The sequence below is a fragment of the Pipra filicauda genome, unplaced genomic scaffold (genome assembly GCF_003945595.2).
Source record: "Pipra filicauda isolate LSUMZ 115617 unplaced genomic scaffold, ASM394559v2 scaffold1_size10287979_pilon, whole genome shotgun sequence".
Classification (NCBI taxonomy): Eukaryota; Metazoa; Chordata; class Aves; order Passeriformes; family Pipridae; genus Pipra; species Pipra filicauda.
Window position 1 is genome coordinate 1,804,593 of NW_024104310.1, and position 17,612 is coordinate 1,822,204.

Sequence of the window (17,612 nt, forward strand, 5' to 3'; positions counted from 1 at the left end):
GTATCAAAAGTAACAATAAAGACTATAAAGCCAGTCTTCCCAGTTACTGGTAGGTGCATATATAAGCACAAAACCACACACACACTAATATGCATCTATATATATATGCATCTATGTGTGTGTGTATGTACCTTTTTTTATTTAAAATGTAGAAAGTGTTCTTAGTATAAGATTTAGATATTCTATCTACTGACTCTACCAAAGGACAGGTTGAAAGCCCTTTGATGGCTTTTAAATGTTGGTTGGCACCCTTTAAAGCTGTTCTGTAAATAACCCACACCCTTCACAGCTGTCCTGTAATGTTGTGTGCCTGTTGACCACTGAGATAGTTTATTTTGAGGACAATGTTTTTTCCTTGTATATAGTACATATGTTCAGTAACATTGGGAATGCTGTTCCCCTATGTGTCAGTGATAGGATTGCGACTCATACAGAACTGATAAAAGTGGGAAGACTCCATATCTGGTCTGAGACGATGTAAAAAAAGGATTTTGGTTTTACATGTCAGTTTACATTTATTTACAGAAATATGACCTAAATAGATGTTTGATGTCAAGCATTTGTAGGATGTGATACTAACTGTGTGGTTGAGTAACATTTTTCTGTTGGCACGTGATGTCTGATATTATTTTCTTCTCCTTTTGTGCAGGATCCAAACTACTGGATACAAGTACATCGACTGGAGCACGGGGATGGTGGGATCTTAGATCTCGATGACATTCTTTGTGATGTAGCTGATGACAAAGACCGTGTAAGTACAAATGGCTACAAAGGCAGCTCAGTGCAAACTGTGCACTGGGATTTCAGTGTTCTGTGTTTCCTGCATGTGTCCCAAAGTGGGAGTCAATACAGAGGTTTTAGAGCATTTTTTATGTAGTTTACTTGACAGATGTGAGAAACTGGTTACTGTCATATTTTTTTTTAATTGAAATAATGGGTTTCCCATCCTTTTTTGTTGTTTAAGAGTTCAAATAGGAAAAGGAGGCTGCAAGAACAAAAAAAACCCACCTGCTACAGTGGAACAATAATGCAAAAAAAAAAAAAAAGAATTTCTAAATCAACCTTTTAGCTTCGTGTTACCAGTTGAATGTGTACAAAAAAAATACTGGTTCTAAACTGTGGAGTGTTGGATTGTTTTTCGAAAATCATTTGTGGCAGAACTGCTAGTTACACAGAACTTGAGACAATAATTACACACTGCCTGGTCTTGACTGCTTTTATTCTTTTTTTTAAGTAGAGATGTAGGTCACAGTCAGCTAACAGGCTTTTGTTTATTGGCTATTTGTTTGAGGTTATAGGTACTTGCATCTTTGTGTTACACGTTCAAAAAGGGTAGGTAAGAAACACTGTGGCAAACTGAAAAGTCATATATAAATACACCACTTTTCTCTGGAAAGAGATGTGTTTGCTGAAGCTCTTGAGAGCATCTGAACCTGATACAGACTGCAGTCTGGAAATGTGTTTTAGGACTATGCTTCTTCGCAGACAGTATCTTTAATTGTCACTGTTGGAAGCACAGGCACTCTGAAGGCTCCTTGAAAAGTGGCCAAATGATGACTCTTAGAAATAGATACTTTGCCTGTAGTTATTTCTTGTGACAAAATTTTATTTACATGGTTATTTCAGCCAGGACTTTCTAAAGAAAAATTATGTGAGGAGTCTTGGCATATGGAGACTCCTCGCTGTCTGAAATGTTGGGATTACTCAAGCTGTATAGAGTAACAGTGCTGAGTTTTCAGGAATTTCTTCCATAAAAATAGTGCCCAGCTAAGATTTCATGAAAAGCTAATTAAAACCTCTAGTTGGCTATCTCATACTGAAGTGCTCAGCTGCGTGATTAGTTTAGCTTTTGCTTACAGGCCTCAAGGAGGCTGGTGCAAGTTGTTACTAAAATTATATGTGTATATATATATATGTATGTATATGCACAGTTATTTGAATCATGCACTTCTTAGCTCCTCATGTCCTCCTCTCTTCAGAAGAAATTTGAATTCTGGTGACTTCAAGACCTTATTCTGTGGCTGTTACCTTGCCTTGCTGCCTTCAAGTGGGGTAATTCCTCACAGTGAAACTCTGTGGGTGTTTTTATGTGCGTGACTAATAGTTGAAAAACTCTGACTGCAACTGAAGCAGGCAGTCACTATTACAGTATTGTTTTTGTGTATAGATGGACAAGATACCTAGCAATTAATAGTATTTATCTCTGCATTTGCCAAGCTCATCTCTACCGATGGCACTTATGAGTTCAATTTTCTGTTTTTAAAGGACCTTGTAGGATTGATTAGGAAGGTATAATATAAACATACATTGTGCTAGACTGGTTTATATCCTTGAATTAGTCATTCTCGCTTGACCTTCACCTTTTGGTTCTTTTCGAGTATTTTGGTCATTAGTCATTGTTTTTCAGTTTCCCCTTAGTGTGTTTTACAGCTGACTTTCCTGGTTCCCTTTAGTTTTGGATTGTTAGCTTTGCCTCCATAGCATGTGTATCAACTAGTTTTGTGTTGGCAGAACCTGATATAGGTCTCATGAATGCAAAGTTTGGAATATATTTCCAGTTGGGGGTTATTTCATATATGTACACTTAAGGATACCTTAAGTGTAAAAAAGCATTTAAAACAGATGGTGTCTAAACATTTAACTGAGTGATTACTGAGGTCTGTAGTATTAGTTGTGTACAAAATTAAATATTAGCCTACATCTTTCTCTTTTTTTTTTTTTTTTAATTGGGACAAAAGTATCTAGGAATATGGCAAAACTGAACACTTAATGTTTTTGTGTTCATTTTGACAAGAAACTTCCTTACGTTCTTGAAGAGGAGTTTGTTGTGCTATTTACTACCTGACATCTGTACTTTTTAAAATCAGTTTGCTCTTATCATGGTTCTTTAGACTTAAGGATCAGTTCCAGGGATAAATGTAATTTTTGTCTTTTTAATGTTGCTTTTATACCATAATTGGTTTTGCAGTGTCATATCAGCACAATAGCGAATGCAAAGCAGCTAAGGACCAGCCTGCCCTCTTGGATTTGTTGCTCTGTATAGTTAACTGCATTAGTAGTAAATAAAACTCTTAGGTGATGAGAAGAATATATTTACTCCTATTCCACTGTCTCCATGGAGAAAATGTTCTTTCCTACAACAAATACAAGGATTCGTAGAGAGAGCAACTGTTCTGAATGGAATGAGAGAAGTATCTTTGATGGTGTCCTTCACATTAAAATGCAGCACGGTAGGGTGACTTTATTTAGCTTCTTCTGTCCTTATATTTTGGTATTCTCATGTCACTTACTAAAACAGAATGGATGAGTAAGGGTTAGCCAGTTGCTTTCTGAAATAATTTGTGATGTTCAGTGTTGTTCCTCCTTAAAAAAAGGAGAAAAACATGAAACAAAAAAAATTGATTTTACTAAGCTGTTTGTTCCTTTGTTCCTTTCTGAAACAGCTTTTCTTAAGCCCTTTAGCATAGTTCATTGAGAAAGTGCATAATGCATTTTAACTTAGCTGGCATGTGACTTGGGCATTCATATTACACAATACAGCTACACATGAAGTTTCTTGGTTAATGCAGTTAATGGTAATAACAGAATTAACCAAAAAATTAATAAATACTCATTTGAATAATTTTTTTTCTTAGAAAACTTTTTGTAATTTATTAAAATGCAATTTTTTCCAGGTTTTACTTTGGAAATAGATATGGTTTGCAATTGAAATATATCAGTGTTTTTTATATTTATATATCTCTGTGTATACATGAAGACAAATGGGTTGACGGGTTCTTGTTGTTTTTAAAACATATTTGGCTACAAGAGACAAGATTCTGTTTTCCACTAGTAACATCTATTCCAGTCCTCATATGAGCATGTTTGGTACTGTGAAAAGGCCTGGAGAAGCTTGGGCAGATGAATAGGAAATATCTATTTTCGAGAAATAAAAGAGAAAAAACTCCCTTTAACTCGTGTTTAGTCCACTGCATAACCCGCTCTCATTATTTTAAAAATACCAGTTTCTTGTGCGTTTAGTGATTAGACTAGTATTTTAAAGATAAGTTAGCAACCTGTTTTGTTTGGATTCCTGCTACTTGCACAAGTAGCTCTCTCTTTGAAGGCCCTCAAAAAACATATGTCAACTTGACTAGTTTCCAACTTGATGATAACATACTTGATGACCTCAGTTCAGTTTTTAGTAGGCGGTCATTCTCAGTAGCAGAAAAACCCCAACTGCAGAAAAAAGCCAAAATCCAACCATCCTTAAACATGTTTTCTTCTGGCAGACTGGGGCACATAGACATTTCAGTGATCTTCACACTTTGGGTGTAATATGGAACAATTTTCTGGGATCTCATAGGCCCTTGTTTATCCATGGAAAAAATATTCAGGAAATTGTGGTGTAATCTTCCATTAAAAAGAAAAAAGAAAAGTATGTTTATGAATATAACTTACTTCCAGTTGAATTCTCACTGAAACAGTAATCTGTATTTTGGACAACTTAAAAAAAATTATTTTATGTGCAATTATATGTAATTTTTTCCTGCATAATAATGCTCGGACTGTTGCTCACTGGAAACTTCAGAGATCAAAATGTCTGTGTTTGGTGTAGCTACATTCCTGAAAAAAATCAGAGGTTTTTCTTCCCAAGATAACAAGAAGAATCTGCCATTAAGAGCCACTGGTTGTGGTGAGCAGCTGGGCAAATAGAGCTACTTTGAAACAGTGTAGGTAGGAACATAATGTCAATTACACATAAATTAATTTGCTTGAATGTATTATTGTTTTACTAGTTTGGGATTAGCAACTTGTAAATATAAAATCATTAGCTTTTATAATAATTTACTTTATCACTATCCTAATAAATTCAACATTAGTTCTCAAAAATAATCACTGTAATTTGGTGTATGCTTAGATTTACAACCTGGCTTTATTTCTCTAAACTAAGGCAGGCATGGGCTTTCTTTGCTTGACTTAACATTTTCAAATATTCAACCAGCCCTTCACCCTGCATAATTCATACTTAGGCCCGCTCAGTGGAGAGATAAAAACCAGAGGAATATGGTTTGGTCTTGCCTGGAATGAAGTTTCGTGTTCAGCACAGTGTGTGTGGTGTTCGTATCTGGCCCAGGTCACTGTCAGTTCAGGGTGGTGTTGGTGCTTACTGCTGTTCAGACATACCTTGAACCTCCTGGTTCAACACAAGAAGTTGATGTTTTGAGTGGAATACTAATGGTGAGATTGGGATGGAGATTCATTTCATAGATCTGTGCTGAAATGGAATTTGTAAACATTCATGATTTAGAGTTAGCTATGTTAACTAAGCAAACTGCTGCTGAAATTCAGTGAAATCGTGTTTCATTCGCATCTGCTTTTGGAGACCTACAGAGACTCTATTAATATTATTATGTGTTTAGTCCCTGCTTGCTTCTAGTGTGATGGAAAAAGTCTTTGAGCGTATTTGAAGGCATATTAGGACCTTTTCCCAGTGTAGTGGAAAGGAAATGAACCTTTGGGTTTTGTGTTAAAACAGATGGTCAATTCTAAATAATACTGTTGTTTTGTTTACTTCCTCTTGGAAAGCTCTGTTGAGTTAGAGAAGCGTGTGATACACAAAATGTGGGTTTGGAAAGGATGACTGTGCTTTGTTTGTAACAAATGTTTAACTTGAAGCCAACACAGAAATAAGGCTATTTTGAGCAAATGCACTATGATGTTAAGGTTAAAGGCTAGCTCAGGACTGGAGAGCTGTGATTACAGTATCTCACTGCTATTGATTTTTGCCCTGTCACTCTTCTTTTTAGGGGCAATTGTGCAAGACTCCATTTCTGTAGTGAATTCAGAGTAGACCAGTGATAGCAGGATGCTGTTAGAAAGAATGAGATTTTGGTAACCCCGTGTCTGTTCATTCTCTCAAAAATGTTAAAGAGCTTTTAAAGTCGATGAAAGTTGCACAGATAAACTTGAGTTATCTTTAGATTTCCATCAGCATATAATCAGAATACTCAAAGTAGTGTTGTTTGTTCTAAATTTATGTGTCTCTGCCTCATTTAAGTAAACTTGCAGCTGAATTCTCTCTGATTTCTCTCTGACTCTGCAAGTTAAGAATTTAACCCTAAACCATGACTAGAGAAGAACAACAACTTTTTTGTACTTCTTGTTTCTGCCATTAACAGATTAAAACCCTGGAGTGAATGTAAAAAACAGCTAGGGCCTATGCAGCAAATCTGACAGCAAAACCTAAAAATGCCAAAAAAAATTACTCAGAAATATGATTTTTAGTATATACAATACCATGATTGGTATGCTCTTCTTTTTTCCTCAAAACCTTTCTATCAGAATAATTTTTAAGTGTTGCCGTGATTATGTCTGCCACAGTGTGCTTGTTCTGTCACTGCATTCCCTGTACCCCAGGAAAACAGGATGACCTTGAAACAATTTGTTGTTACTTGTAAATGACTTGGCAAAACACATTTTGAGCATAAGGCATTCTTTTCTTGTAACAGCTTAAAATAACTGCTTGAGCCACCAAGCTTGGGAAAGTATTGATACTGGCAAGGAAACCCTTTGAGTAACAATTCGATGATTATTTTCTGTTAAAAAATTAAAAACCTACAGTTTTTGAACAATGGGCTCTTGATGTCATCTACTGTTTTCAGTGGGTTTTATTTTAATTATGCTTTTAGAGTGACAATTTTATATTGACTGCAAAATTGGTAAAAACAAAATGTGTCCAGTAAAAACAGAATGTGTCCAGTTCAACCAAGTTTTCTTGTTTTAACACTATGGACTCATTATTACTGGGATTATTTTTAGGTCTATTGCTGATGGATTTAAAGTAGAAAATCAAAGTTTTTACAGAATCACAGAATATTCTGAGTTGGAAGGGACCCACAAGGATCATAGAGTCCAACTCCTAAGTGAATGGCCCATACAGGGATCAAACCCACAAACTTGGCATTATCAGCACCAGGCTCTAACCAACTGAGCTAATTTACACAGCCTTTATTTCCAGCTGCCATTTAGTGAAGATGTGTTTGGAAGTTACGAATATTGTCTTCCTTCAAAGAATGGAATTAAAATACTTGTAACATTTCTAATAATAAACTAAATTTTAACTTTACAATACTTATGGATGAGACTAAAACCCATGGAAGTGAGGAAATACAGGGCATAATATATAAATATTGGAATATGCATTTTCCAATCACTTAGATATAATAAATGTAACTAAATATTGTCTCCTATCTGTAGTTCTTGATTTTTCACCTGTTTCAGCACTGTTCTTCAAATTATTAATCTCATCATTACTTAGTTTTTTCTAACTGTGTGAAGAAAGCATTTTCATTCATGATTTGCTGTTTATTTTTGGGGTAAACTGCAATATCCCAATTCCTTTCCTGTATTACTAAAGCAGTTGAATAATGCACTAGGAATTTCCAGGTAGGAGAAGAGTGACATTTATAAATTCATGAATTAATTTCCATGGAGATCTGAATTGCTGTAGGTAAATCTGACTTCTGAAAATCGAGTATTTCAGTAAAAATTGTTCTCTAAGGTGTAGCAGGCCCATACATGAATACAATATACTGGGGAAGGTCATGACACTGTTGTCAAGTCATACTTTGTACCTGTATTATCAGAAAGGCAGACCTGAACAACAGTGACTGGGTTAGTACAGTCAAAAACCACACAGACTTGGCATGGAATAAGAGGAAGGCTCTTATGGGTATGTAACTGGTTGGAAGATGGAAAATAGAGCATGTATTGTTCAACATCTTTGCAATTGTTCTGAAAGAAGGGAAGGAGGATTTGAATATTGGAGCGACAAATCACATTACTGTGTATGAAGCCAAATGTTGATGGTGAATGCTGGTCATGAAGGGTTTCAGAAGCATCCGTGGAGTAGACAATCACATGGTGGATGTAATACCATTTTGGCAAAGGTGATGTGTTTTTGGAGAGAGACTACTTTAACTGATTACACAAAGTAATGAATTCTGAGCTAGCTGTTACGTTTGGGAGAATGTTTTTGATTTTGCAATAGACCTCTGGGAACAGTGGCTTACAGTGCAAGGTACAGCTCTGTGAGACTTAATCAGGTCTAAGAAGGCTTCCAGCAGTTTGCCCTTGTGTCTGCCTCTCCACCACGTTTTCATCCCTGTCCTGCCACTTAGCTTGTGTGTGCTCTGGCACTCTTTGGACCCACTTCATAGCAGATTTATTTACTAAAATGGCAGAAGACTCTTCCTTGCAAAAATAATGAGTATTTTTCTGCTATTTCATTAATATGCTAGGTTCAACAAAGGATCTGGCCAGCTGAGAAGGAAAGGGAGAGGACTTTGCTGCTGGGAATGGTTGAGGTGTGAAGGAAGAACAGGAAGAATGGGAGCATGGGTGGGCTGAGACCTTCCTTTTCAGTGCAGCAAGGCTGCCTGTGGCTGTGGAGCTGCCAGAGTGGTCCCTGTGGTGAAGTAAAGGGCGAAGAAGGGAACGGGTGGTAGAATCTTCTGCTATGTGTGCTGGTGGTGAGACTTCTACTTCCTCCAGCCACAAATGAAGCAACCAAAAGAGATTTTGTAGAAACAGCAAAAAGCACAGAGCAAATGCCAGCATTGACTGCAGGTATAAATTAAAGGCTTCTCTAGCAGCAGTGTCTAAATGGACTAAAATCTCAGCCTTGAAAAGAGGTTGTAAGAAGCAAACTGTAAATGACTGTAGAATCAAAGGTGTCATTGAGGAATTGCTCCTTGTCTTTTTTAGTGCAAGATCTGGCGCATCAAGTCAAACTGAAGTTTTTGTTATCAAAGTAAATGAAAGGAGATATGTTTTCTATTTAGAATACTACCTTTTGTTTTCAAAATGTATTTGTTGAGTGCTGCAGATTCTTTTATTTAGGGGAACTGTGAACAAATATAAACCAGACCTTTAATGATTTTAAGGACCTCTCTCCTTTTCAGTTTCCTTTGTAGTTTACTTCCTCTCATTCGGGAGGCCTTTCACTGGTGCTGATAATTCTTGTTACATTTATTGCACTTGTTTTAGGTCTAATGTTTTTTTTTCAATTGAAGTGAAACGATCAATATTGTACTTTGTATTTGATACAAAATCAGATGCATTTTTAAAGTTTATTTGTGCCTTTGTCAGTCTTGATTGCTAATATTAATTTTTGTGCAAATAAGAATGATGAGACTGTTGTAACTATCTTCAGAAGGTTGGCAAACTTTTCTTGACCTTAATTTTTCTGACAGATCAGAATACCTGTGATTTTTATCAAATGCTGTAGATGCTTAAAGAAGTTTTGGAGGATATATTTTTTTCTTGAGGCGTCATGGTTTGCGAGCACACATAATGCCGAATTATCTGCTTTTTACTCTTCAAAAAGATGATGCTAGTAAATCATGGGAACTGGTAATTTAAGTAGGATCTCAGTTTGTGAGAAAGAATCTCTTTAATCTAAACTTTGGTGAAAACCGCAGAGAGTGTTGAAATGATGATGGTCTCAGTGTGTCTAATATTAGTAACACTGAAGATCAATATGTGGCTATGGATGATGACTGCTATGGTATTATAAACACATCACAATTAAGAGATACTTTTTACTAAAAATATTTAATAATGGATTTTTGGTATGTCCTGTAATAATTACAGATTCCCTAGTTAGATGTAGTTGTAGATAATATGAAGCAGTGCTTTCTAATTCTTCACAGTGTAAATCTCCACAAAAATGTATAGAGAGTCTGGAATTTAGGCCATTATGGCTAATACATGCATGACATTCTGATGGATTTTTGTTAACTTTAGTAATATCACTTTGTCCTAGAGATATATTATTCATCCTACAACAAAGGAAGAAGTTGCAGGAAAGATTGGTTATGGGAATTCATTAGCACTACACTCTTACTCCTTGATACCAACAGGTCTTTAAAGAAATGCTGTTCCAGCTTCACAGATATTTCCTAACAGAGGTGGTGAGACTCATACACTAGAGGACTGACCCATATTAAAGCTTAATTATAGTAATGAATAATCCTGCAAGTATAAATTATTCACAGTTGTTTTGTATGTGAAGTAGTGTCATGAATAAAATAAGGAAAAGTTTCTAGAAAAGAGCCTGCACAATGGCCTGAGTTTGTCAAAAGGTACTTTTCCTTCTTGTCTTTCAACATGGATTAAATCTCAGTGTTAGGTTTGTAGACCTCTGCACTTTGTATATGTTTTGCTTAATGGAAATCAATAGCAGCAAGTCTTGAGGCCCTACACCCTTGTAGTGTTACTTGACTAATACCTTGTGCAAGCAAGAGAAATGTTCCTACCTAAAGACAGTCCTGATACAAAAGTTGCAATCTCAGCTGTCTGATAAGATTCCCACACTGTCACTAGGATGAGAATTCATTAGTGTTACCCTCTTATCCGTTGATACCAACAGGTCTTAAGAAGAGTGCTGTAATTTCATAGTTATTTCCCAGGAAGGATTCATACATAGTCATGGACTTTATTTTCTAGTTGACTTAGTAGTCAAAGTACCTCATAAGTTTGTAGTGTGAATAGTCTTACTGACAAAGAGAGAAAAGGGAATATTTAAACTGGATTAAAACAGGGCCCTTAATGCATTTAATGGGGCAGCTACCTCATGCTAAATGTTCTTTCAGAAAGTGCCTTGGATCCAAAGAGAAGAAAATAATGCTGTCTTCTTTGGTGAGCTTTTACCAGTTTGACTTTTCAGTTACCTTCCTAGCAGTAGCCCAGGAAGGAAGGAGTTAAGAAGATGCTTTGAACCCAAAGTCTTCTGCTTCATCCCCACACCCTGTTGGTGTACTTCCACACCCTGTTGGTGTTCAGGGAACTACCTCCCGTTCACCTTTAGCGTGCTCAGCAGGATAGTCACTACGTTTTCAGATTAGCATCACTGCTGAAGCCTGTTCGAGTTTATACAGCAAGAAGGAGTTCTGCCTGCTCTTCAGTGACATACAGCATTGCAGGACCATCGTCTTTTTTCATTTGTACAGCCTGTTGGAAGAACTGAAGTTGTTCTTGGGTAGGCTCCATTCCTTGTAGGCTGCTACATTTCCTATAGGATTGAAGATTATTTCATGTAAACTTGGTGGAAGCTTGATGATACCGAGTTTTTATTTTCTTGGGACGCTGTTTACTTGAAGGTAACCATACTTTGGATGAAATGGCAGACACACCTAAGAGGAAAATTACAAAGAAGTCGTCGTCTTTTTCATATGATCGCCGGAGAGATTCAGTGAAAGTTAGGAGACAGTCCAAGTCTCTTAGCTTTAAGTCAGCTACATCGGGTGCTCAGAAAAGGCAGGCACAGAAGAAGCAGGTTTGTATTTGGATATTTATCAACAAAATATCCTTACCTCCTAAATTTTTATAGGGATTGTAAAACTTGCTGTGTTACTGTGAAGTGGAAAGCATTCTCTGCTGATTTGTGATGTGTGTGAATATGGATGTGTGCACATACAAGCCTGTGTACAGGTAAAGCTGGGTTTTTTTTTCTGTAATATTTCTTAAGAGCTACCTAAACTTATGGTGTTAATTTTATGGCAAGAGAAGTCTGCGTCTTTTCGGCTTTTAAGACGTTATTTTTGATTTCTGTTTTGTACCAAGGAATTGCTCTTATAGTGCAATATGTGCCCTGTGAGCTTTTGGTAGTGTTGTCTGTTGTGCTGAAAAACATGATGGGTGCTGAAACTTTTGAAATTATTATTCAGATTACAACTGTGCCACTGCTCTTCACTATTATTATTTTTTTTTAATGTTGAAATGTACCAGACTGAGAGCTTTAGGGAGTGAAATATTTTACTTATTCCAGAACAGGTAATGCAAGTCAGCAGCAGCACCTGTTCTGGTGGGACCAGTTCTTAGGGTTAGAGGGCAGTTTAATGCCTTGGCAGTGCTGTTCTGCCATAGTAAAAGACTTTGCTTTATCTTTTGTGGCTGGGATCTAATTAAATGAAATTTCTTCAAAGAGAAGATGTAGTGTGCACTGTAGTAAATGGAATAAAAAGTGAGCCAATTCATAAAATATCTTTGTATACTGATCCCCAGTTTAATCCAGTGTGAAAGGACCACAGGATCACTGACTACAAGGCATCTCTCACTCTGCATTTTTGTGCACAGGATGCCTTTTTAAAGGGTTTAAAGGAACTTTACAGGTAATTTTTAATTAGCTGTGTAGAACTTAAAGCATTTTGACACTTTGGAAATAGTGTTTCTGCAAATGCTTTAAAATAAACTAGAGTTTCATTAACAGTATAAGTGAATTTCTCACAAGCAAGTAGTGAGTTGGTCAAGAGATGATTGGTAGGCTCTGACCATCACAACTGCACCTAAATTTTGAGGGAATATGTCCATTCAGATTGAAGAGAATTTAAGTTATTGTGTCCAGTGTAAACTTTGGTATTAGATTAAAAAACAGTGAATTTGAAGTGTGGGGGATCATATTCGTTTTTAATACTATTTCTGTTGTTCTTGGAATCTTCAAATGTCTATTTAAATAGCAAGACACTGACTAGTAAAATCTTAGCATGTTCCAGCTTATTGTGATTCTTTAGTGTTAATTATAGTCATAGCTGAAGCCATTTTCTTTGAAATGAAGTTCCAGAAGTTTTAAATGAGGAAATATTTGGAGAAATCAGAAAAACCTTCAAAAAGGCAGCAAACTCAGACAATCTTGCCCCCTCGCCCCCCATTATTGGATGTGTTTTTCAAAAGTAAATAGATCTTAATTTTCTGAAGATGTAAAATACCAAATGACATCTGTGAGCATTCACATTCATTGAATCTTTTGGGGAAATAGACTGCTCAAATTAATTTAATAATTTCATTTGTAGGTGCAAATCGGTGAGTACCCCTGTATTTTGATTTTACCAGACCGTAAGATTCCTGAGTCCTCTCATCTTTTGGATAGCTGCCATGGTTACTGTGTGACCTCTAGTGGTTAATGAAAAATATACTCAGTTACCGAATTCAGGATGTTTCTTGAACAAGTCCTGAATGTGTATTCTTGTTGATTTAATTATTTAATACTCTAAATTCTATTTTTATTGAAAAGGAAAAAAAAAAATTCATCTGCTTCAACTTAATCTTTCATGATGTCACTTCCAGAAAAAGTGTTTTACTAAAAGTCATTGTTCACAGGGATGTGTCTGAATTGCAGTACTCATAGATTCAGAATTACAGGAGTAATTTTTAGAAACTTTTACTACTTTGGCTTGGTTACAGTACATTAGTGGGTGATATAGCTGAAATGAAGCACTCTAGGCAAACCTCTTTTCTGATCAACTTTTGTGTACTGGATAGATCTGAAGAATGTGTTTTTTCCCCTTCTAAATGCTCCAGTTAACTATAAGAAAAGTTAATTTTTCCTACAAGCCTGGTCTTGTTTTTTAGATCATTATAATTAAGTGAGACAAAACCATTCTTACCTCCTCTCTGCCCTCCCCCTCTTCCCATAATGGCAATACACATACTTTTATGTGTATTGGAAATGATGGTGAACACAAAGCACAAATGCATTTTTTACTGTGGAACTTTTAAAATACTGAAGAAAATTGTGGGTTTGAAGTTACCAGAATCTGATCAGTTTTGAACCAGCCAGACCTAACTCTGCTCAGTACAGTGTAACTCTGGTGGTTATGCAGGCTCATCCCAGGCCTGAGTTATTGAGTGATTAGTAGTTCAGTTACTGCACCAGGATGCACCAGGATAAATGTAACTTAAAAATGCTCTTCTTTGTTTCTTTGGTGATCAAGTCTCTTTCTCTCTCTCTTTTTTTTTTCTTTTTTTTTTACGTTTTTCTAATAGATGTTTGACATCTGAGAATATTTAAAACTGTGCTTTGGTCTTTGCTGTTTTAGAAGACAATAGTAGACTTTGCTGCTCACAATATATGTGGTTTTACTTGGGTGGTTCCCTGGAGGAACAAGACTCTGCTTCTGCTTACACGGGGATGCAAGCCAAAATTACTTTTCTAAATATTTTGGTAGATTGGTATCAATCAAAGTCTCTCTAAATCACAATATGCTACAAAATCCTTTTCTGCTTCCTTGGCCTTTGTATTGCTGACCTCCCTTTTTTGCAGTTTGATTTTTTTTTTGGTCAGATTTTCATTGTGACATTTCCCCCCCCCAAAAAAAAATTAAAATTATTAAATCACTGGTAAGGTAGTAATGAGAATATGAGAACATTTTGTAAAGGCATTTGTCACATTTTCTGAATTGCAGTGATGTGGTTGTGTTCAAGGCAAATTGCTGCACTTTTCTTACTTGTTTTTTTGGTAGGTTTTTCTATTTTTTTTTTTTTGGGAGGGGCTTTTTGTTTTTTTGGTTGTTGCTAGCTTAGCTAACTTATTAGAAACCGAAAGTCATAAAGTGTTCAAACCCAACAATATCAAATATCTCATCTAATGTAGAAATTAATCTCTTTCAAGATAATCTTCCCATCAAGGTATTTATGATGGTAATTACTTTCACTGGCTGCTGATACTGTCATATTAATTGAAGAACCACATTGCAGAAATATGTCAGCTGGCCTTCTCAGGTATATGAGCATTATGCTACATAATGTGTGAAATGTTTGATAGTTTTAGGAGAAGAGGTTGCCTCTTTTTATGTTTTGAATGAAAGACAAATTTAGTTCCATGAAATAAAACCTATAAGTAAGAAAAGAAAAAATTTGAGAGCAAGATCCTTATGTGCAGGGGAACATAACAAAGAGATCCGGTGCTATTTTTAGCTGTTTTGTGAGAGCCTCTCAAGTCCTATTTCACTTTGTCAGCGCCGGCTGACTGATTGCTATGACATGGGCTGGAGCCTCAGTGGATTAATTAAGATCTAAAACTGTTTTTCTGATAACTACTTATGTTTTGGATACAACATTTTGGAACTTGGCAGAGTTTCAGGCTCATACAACAGTAAAAAGTGCTTGCATAGACTGCAGATTTGTGGTTTGTTCATGTATATTCCTATTTTCCTTCCAAAGAGTGCCATAGAATTGAGCTGACAAACTTGTTTTCCCCTTCTCTTTCAAACTATATAATTCCAGAACCGTGTGGAGTTTACTGCCCGCTATTGCAGATGCGGAACAACACACACAAAGAGGGTGTTGTTAGAAAATCTTCCAATCCCTGTGTTTAAATATGGCTCAGTTAATAGGAGTGCTCCAGATTCCTTGTTATGAACTTCTGAGAGCAGGCAAAGGCCTGTGAGTTACACTTTGTGCTTTCTTACCAGAGAGAAAGACTGAGTGGAAAAATGACACTGGGGAGGTTGGGGGTGTGAGGGGAGGGGACTGCTCGGAGGGAGCAATGGCTTTCCACATTAAACTCTGTGATAAAGAACATACATAGTAGATGTGCCAGGTGTACAGGTCTGGTGAGCAAAGCCCATAGCACCAGCAAAGCAAATGATTTGTAGTCTGTTAAGATAACTAAGCAGTAAAGAAAAATTAGGGATGAAAGGAATCTCAAATAATTAATTTTCAGATGTAATTTTTGAAAACCATGACCTATGAGTACTTTTCTTCTACTGATTTTCTTCCTATTTTTTGCAAGAGCTTGTTTTGAAGTCTCTGGGGCATCTCAAATGCCCTGTCTGGGGAGAAGGAAGTCAGCTTTAAGTGTGAGCGCTCAGGATTTGTTGTGAAAAATCTGATCCTGTTTCTTTTAAAATGAAACCAGACAAGCATGTAAAGAGAAAAAACATGTGATGTGTGTAAGCAGTGGGAGATAAGAGCGTGTAGGTTTGTCTGGCAGCTGGGTTGTTAGAAGAAACTTGGTCTAGCAAAACTCATTCCCTGTGGAGCATAGCATGATGTTAACCATAGTGGTTAGCTATTATTAAAACTGTGGTCATAGCAAGTTAAGGTAGGTTGTAGCTGGTGAAACAGGCCCACCGTCAGTCAAACACAGAGTAAAATCAGAGCAGAGTGGCATGGCAGTGAGAGGCTTGGCCATCATGAGCCTTGAATTTTTGCTTTCCTTTTCTTACTGAGGTTTGTTTGTGGAGATGTGGTAGATTAGGTGTTCCCTACAGCAGTGTAAATCCTCGTGCCTTGGCGGCATTTGCTGTAATAATATTAGTCGGTATCTTTCTCTCTGCTGATTTCCAGTGTACTGAGAGAGAAGTTGCCCTCTCCCAGAAGTGGTGGGTTCCTGCCCTTGGTGCCTTGTCCCAGAAGTTATTAGGACATTACATACAGTCATACCATCTCAAGAAATACTTTGCTGTCATGTTGAAATAACAGCATATTGCCAGGAGGTTTTCCAATTTAGTTGGTGATTTCTTTAATGCAAGCAAAATATTAGGCTTTACTTTGACAATTTAGAGGTTCATCTGTTGTAAATTGAGCTATTACTTTTAATTCTGCCTGAGTAATTGTTGTTATAGCTCATGTAAGAGTTAACATAATTTTTGGTTCCTAAAGGTGTGGCTATGTGACGGATTTCAGCTGACCTAAGGCTGTGGCTGTGCTGCGGAGGAGAGTGGCCTCACACTCCCCCTGGCCATGGCTATGCTTCCTACCTCTCCCTGGCTCCAGTACTGTTGGTTGTGAAGAGTGGGGTCAGTGTGCTGATAACCCTGCCAGAAAAAAAGGGCAGGGGTCATGGAAGAAGGGGTAGAGACAAAGGCCTCTGCTGCAAGGAGCACTCTGTATGGAGGGAGCAGGTTCGCCGCCACCAGAGCTGTGGATGTTACGGCAAATACCCACTTGAATGCTTTTGATCTGTTGTTGAAATGTAGGCATGCACCAAGGAGAGTGAGAAACGAAACAGTCACAGAGCTACAAAATGACTGAGGGTGGAAGGGACCTCTGTGAGTCACCAAGTCCAACCCCCTGCTGCAAAGAGGGCCTGAGATGGGCCTGGCTCCATCTCCCAGGATGGAGCTTGTATAGCCTCTCTGTGCACCTGTTTCAGTATTAGCTGCCAAGGTGAAAAAGTGTTTCCAAAGCCTAATCTGTATTCCCAGTGTTGCAATTAGTGTGACTGTTGCTTCTCCTCCCACTTCTGGGTCACCTCCCAGAAGATCCCAGCTCTGTTTTCTGTCTGCCCTCCCATTAGGGAGGCTATAGATGACAACAACAAGATTCTCTTTTAGCCTCATCTTAAAACTGAACAAGCCCAGCTTTCTTGGCATCTCCTTGTATATCCTGTGGTCCAGCCTCTGCCATGCTGGTGACTGTCACAGGACATGCCAACTACACTCATGCCTGCTTTGCCTTCCAAGTGCTGTCCAGGAGGAATCTCCCCATTCTTTTCTACAAACTCACTGTACAAATCCAGCTGGCACACAACCAGAAATGCTGCGCACTGATTATTAATTTAAAATCCTTGGTGGCATTCTCTGATTAGCAGGAAAGCAGCATCATTTTTTCATAAAATTCCTGCCTGACTTCTATGGTCTCTTCTATGTATTTTTCATGCTGCTTATTGTGCAGCATTGTATTCTCAAAATGGGATGATGCATTTCAGAAGATACTGTTAGCTGCAATAATATGTTTCTAGGTTTAGTGATTCTGCTCTGGCTACAGGGGGAAAAACACACTGAGTACAAACTAGATGGAAAAAAAAAGAAGAAGAATGATTTTGACATAACAACTGCTGACGCTCC

General features: G+C 37.3%; 1 protein-coding gene across 20 annotated transcripts in view; it reads left to right on the top strand.

Annotated features, from left to right (window-relative positions):
• The window catches only part of PARD3 (par-3 family cell polarity regulator), a 452,171-nt gene that overhangs the window by 48,463 nt on the left and 386,096 nt on the right, over positions 1–17,612 (top strand). For all 20 annotated transcript variants that reach the window (XM_039380698.1, XM_039380695.1, XM_039380704.1 and 17 more), the window contains exon 2: positions 650–751. In XM_039380698.1, the coding sequence (XP_039236632.1) occupies positions 650–751 (102 nt within the window). The remainder of the gene's footprint in view (positions 1–649; positions 752–17,612) is intronic.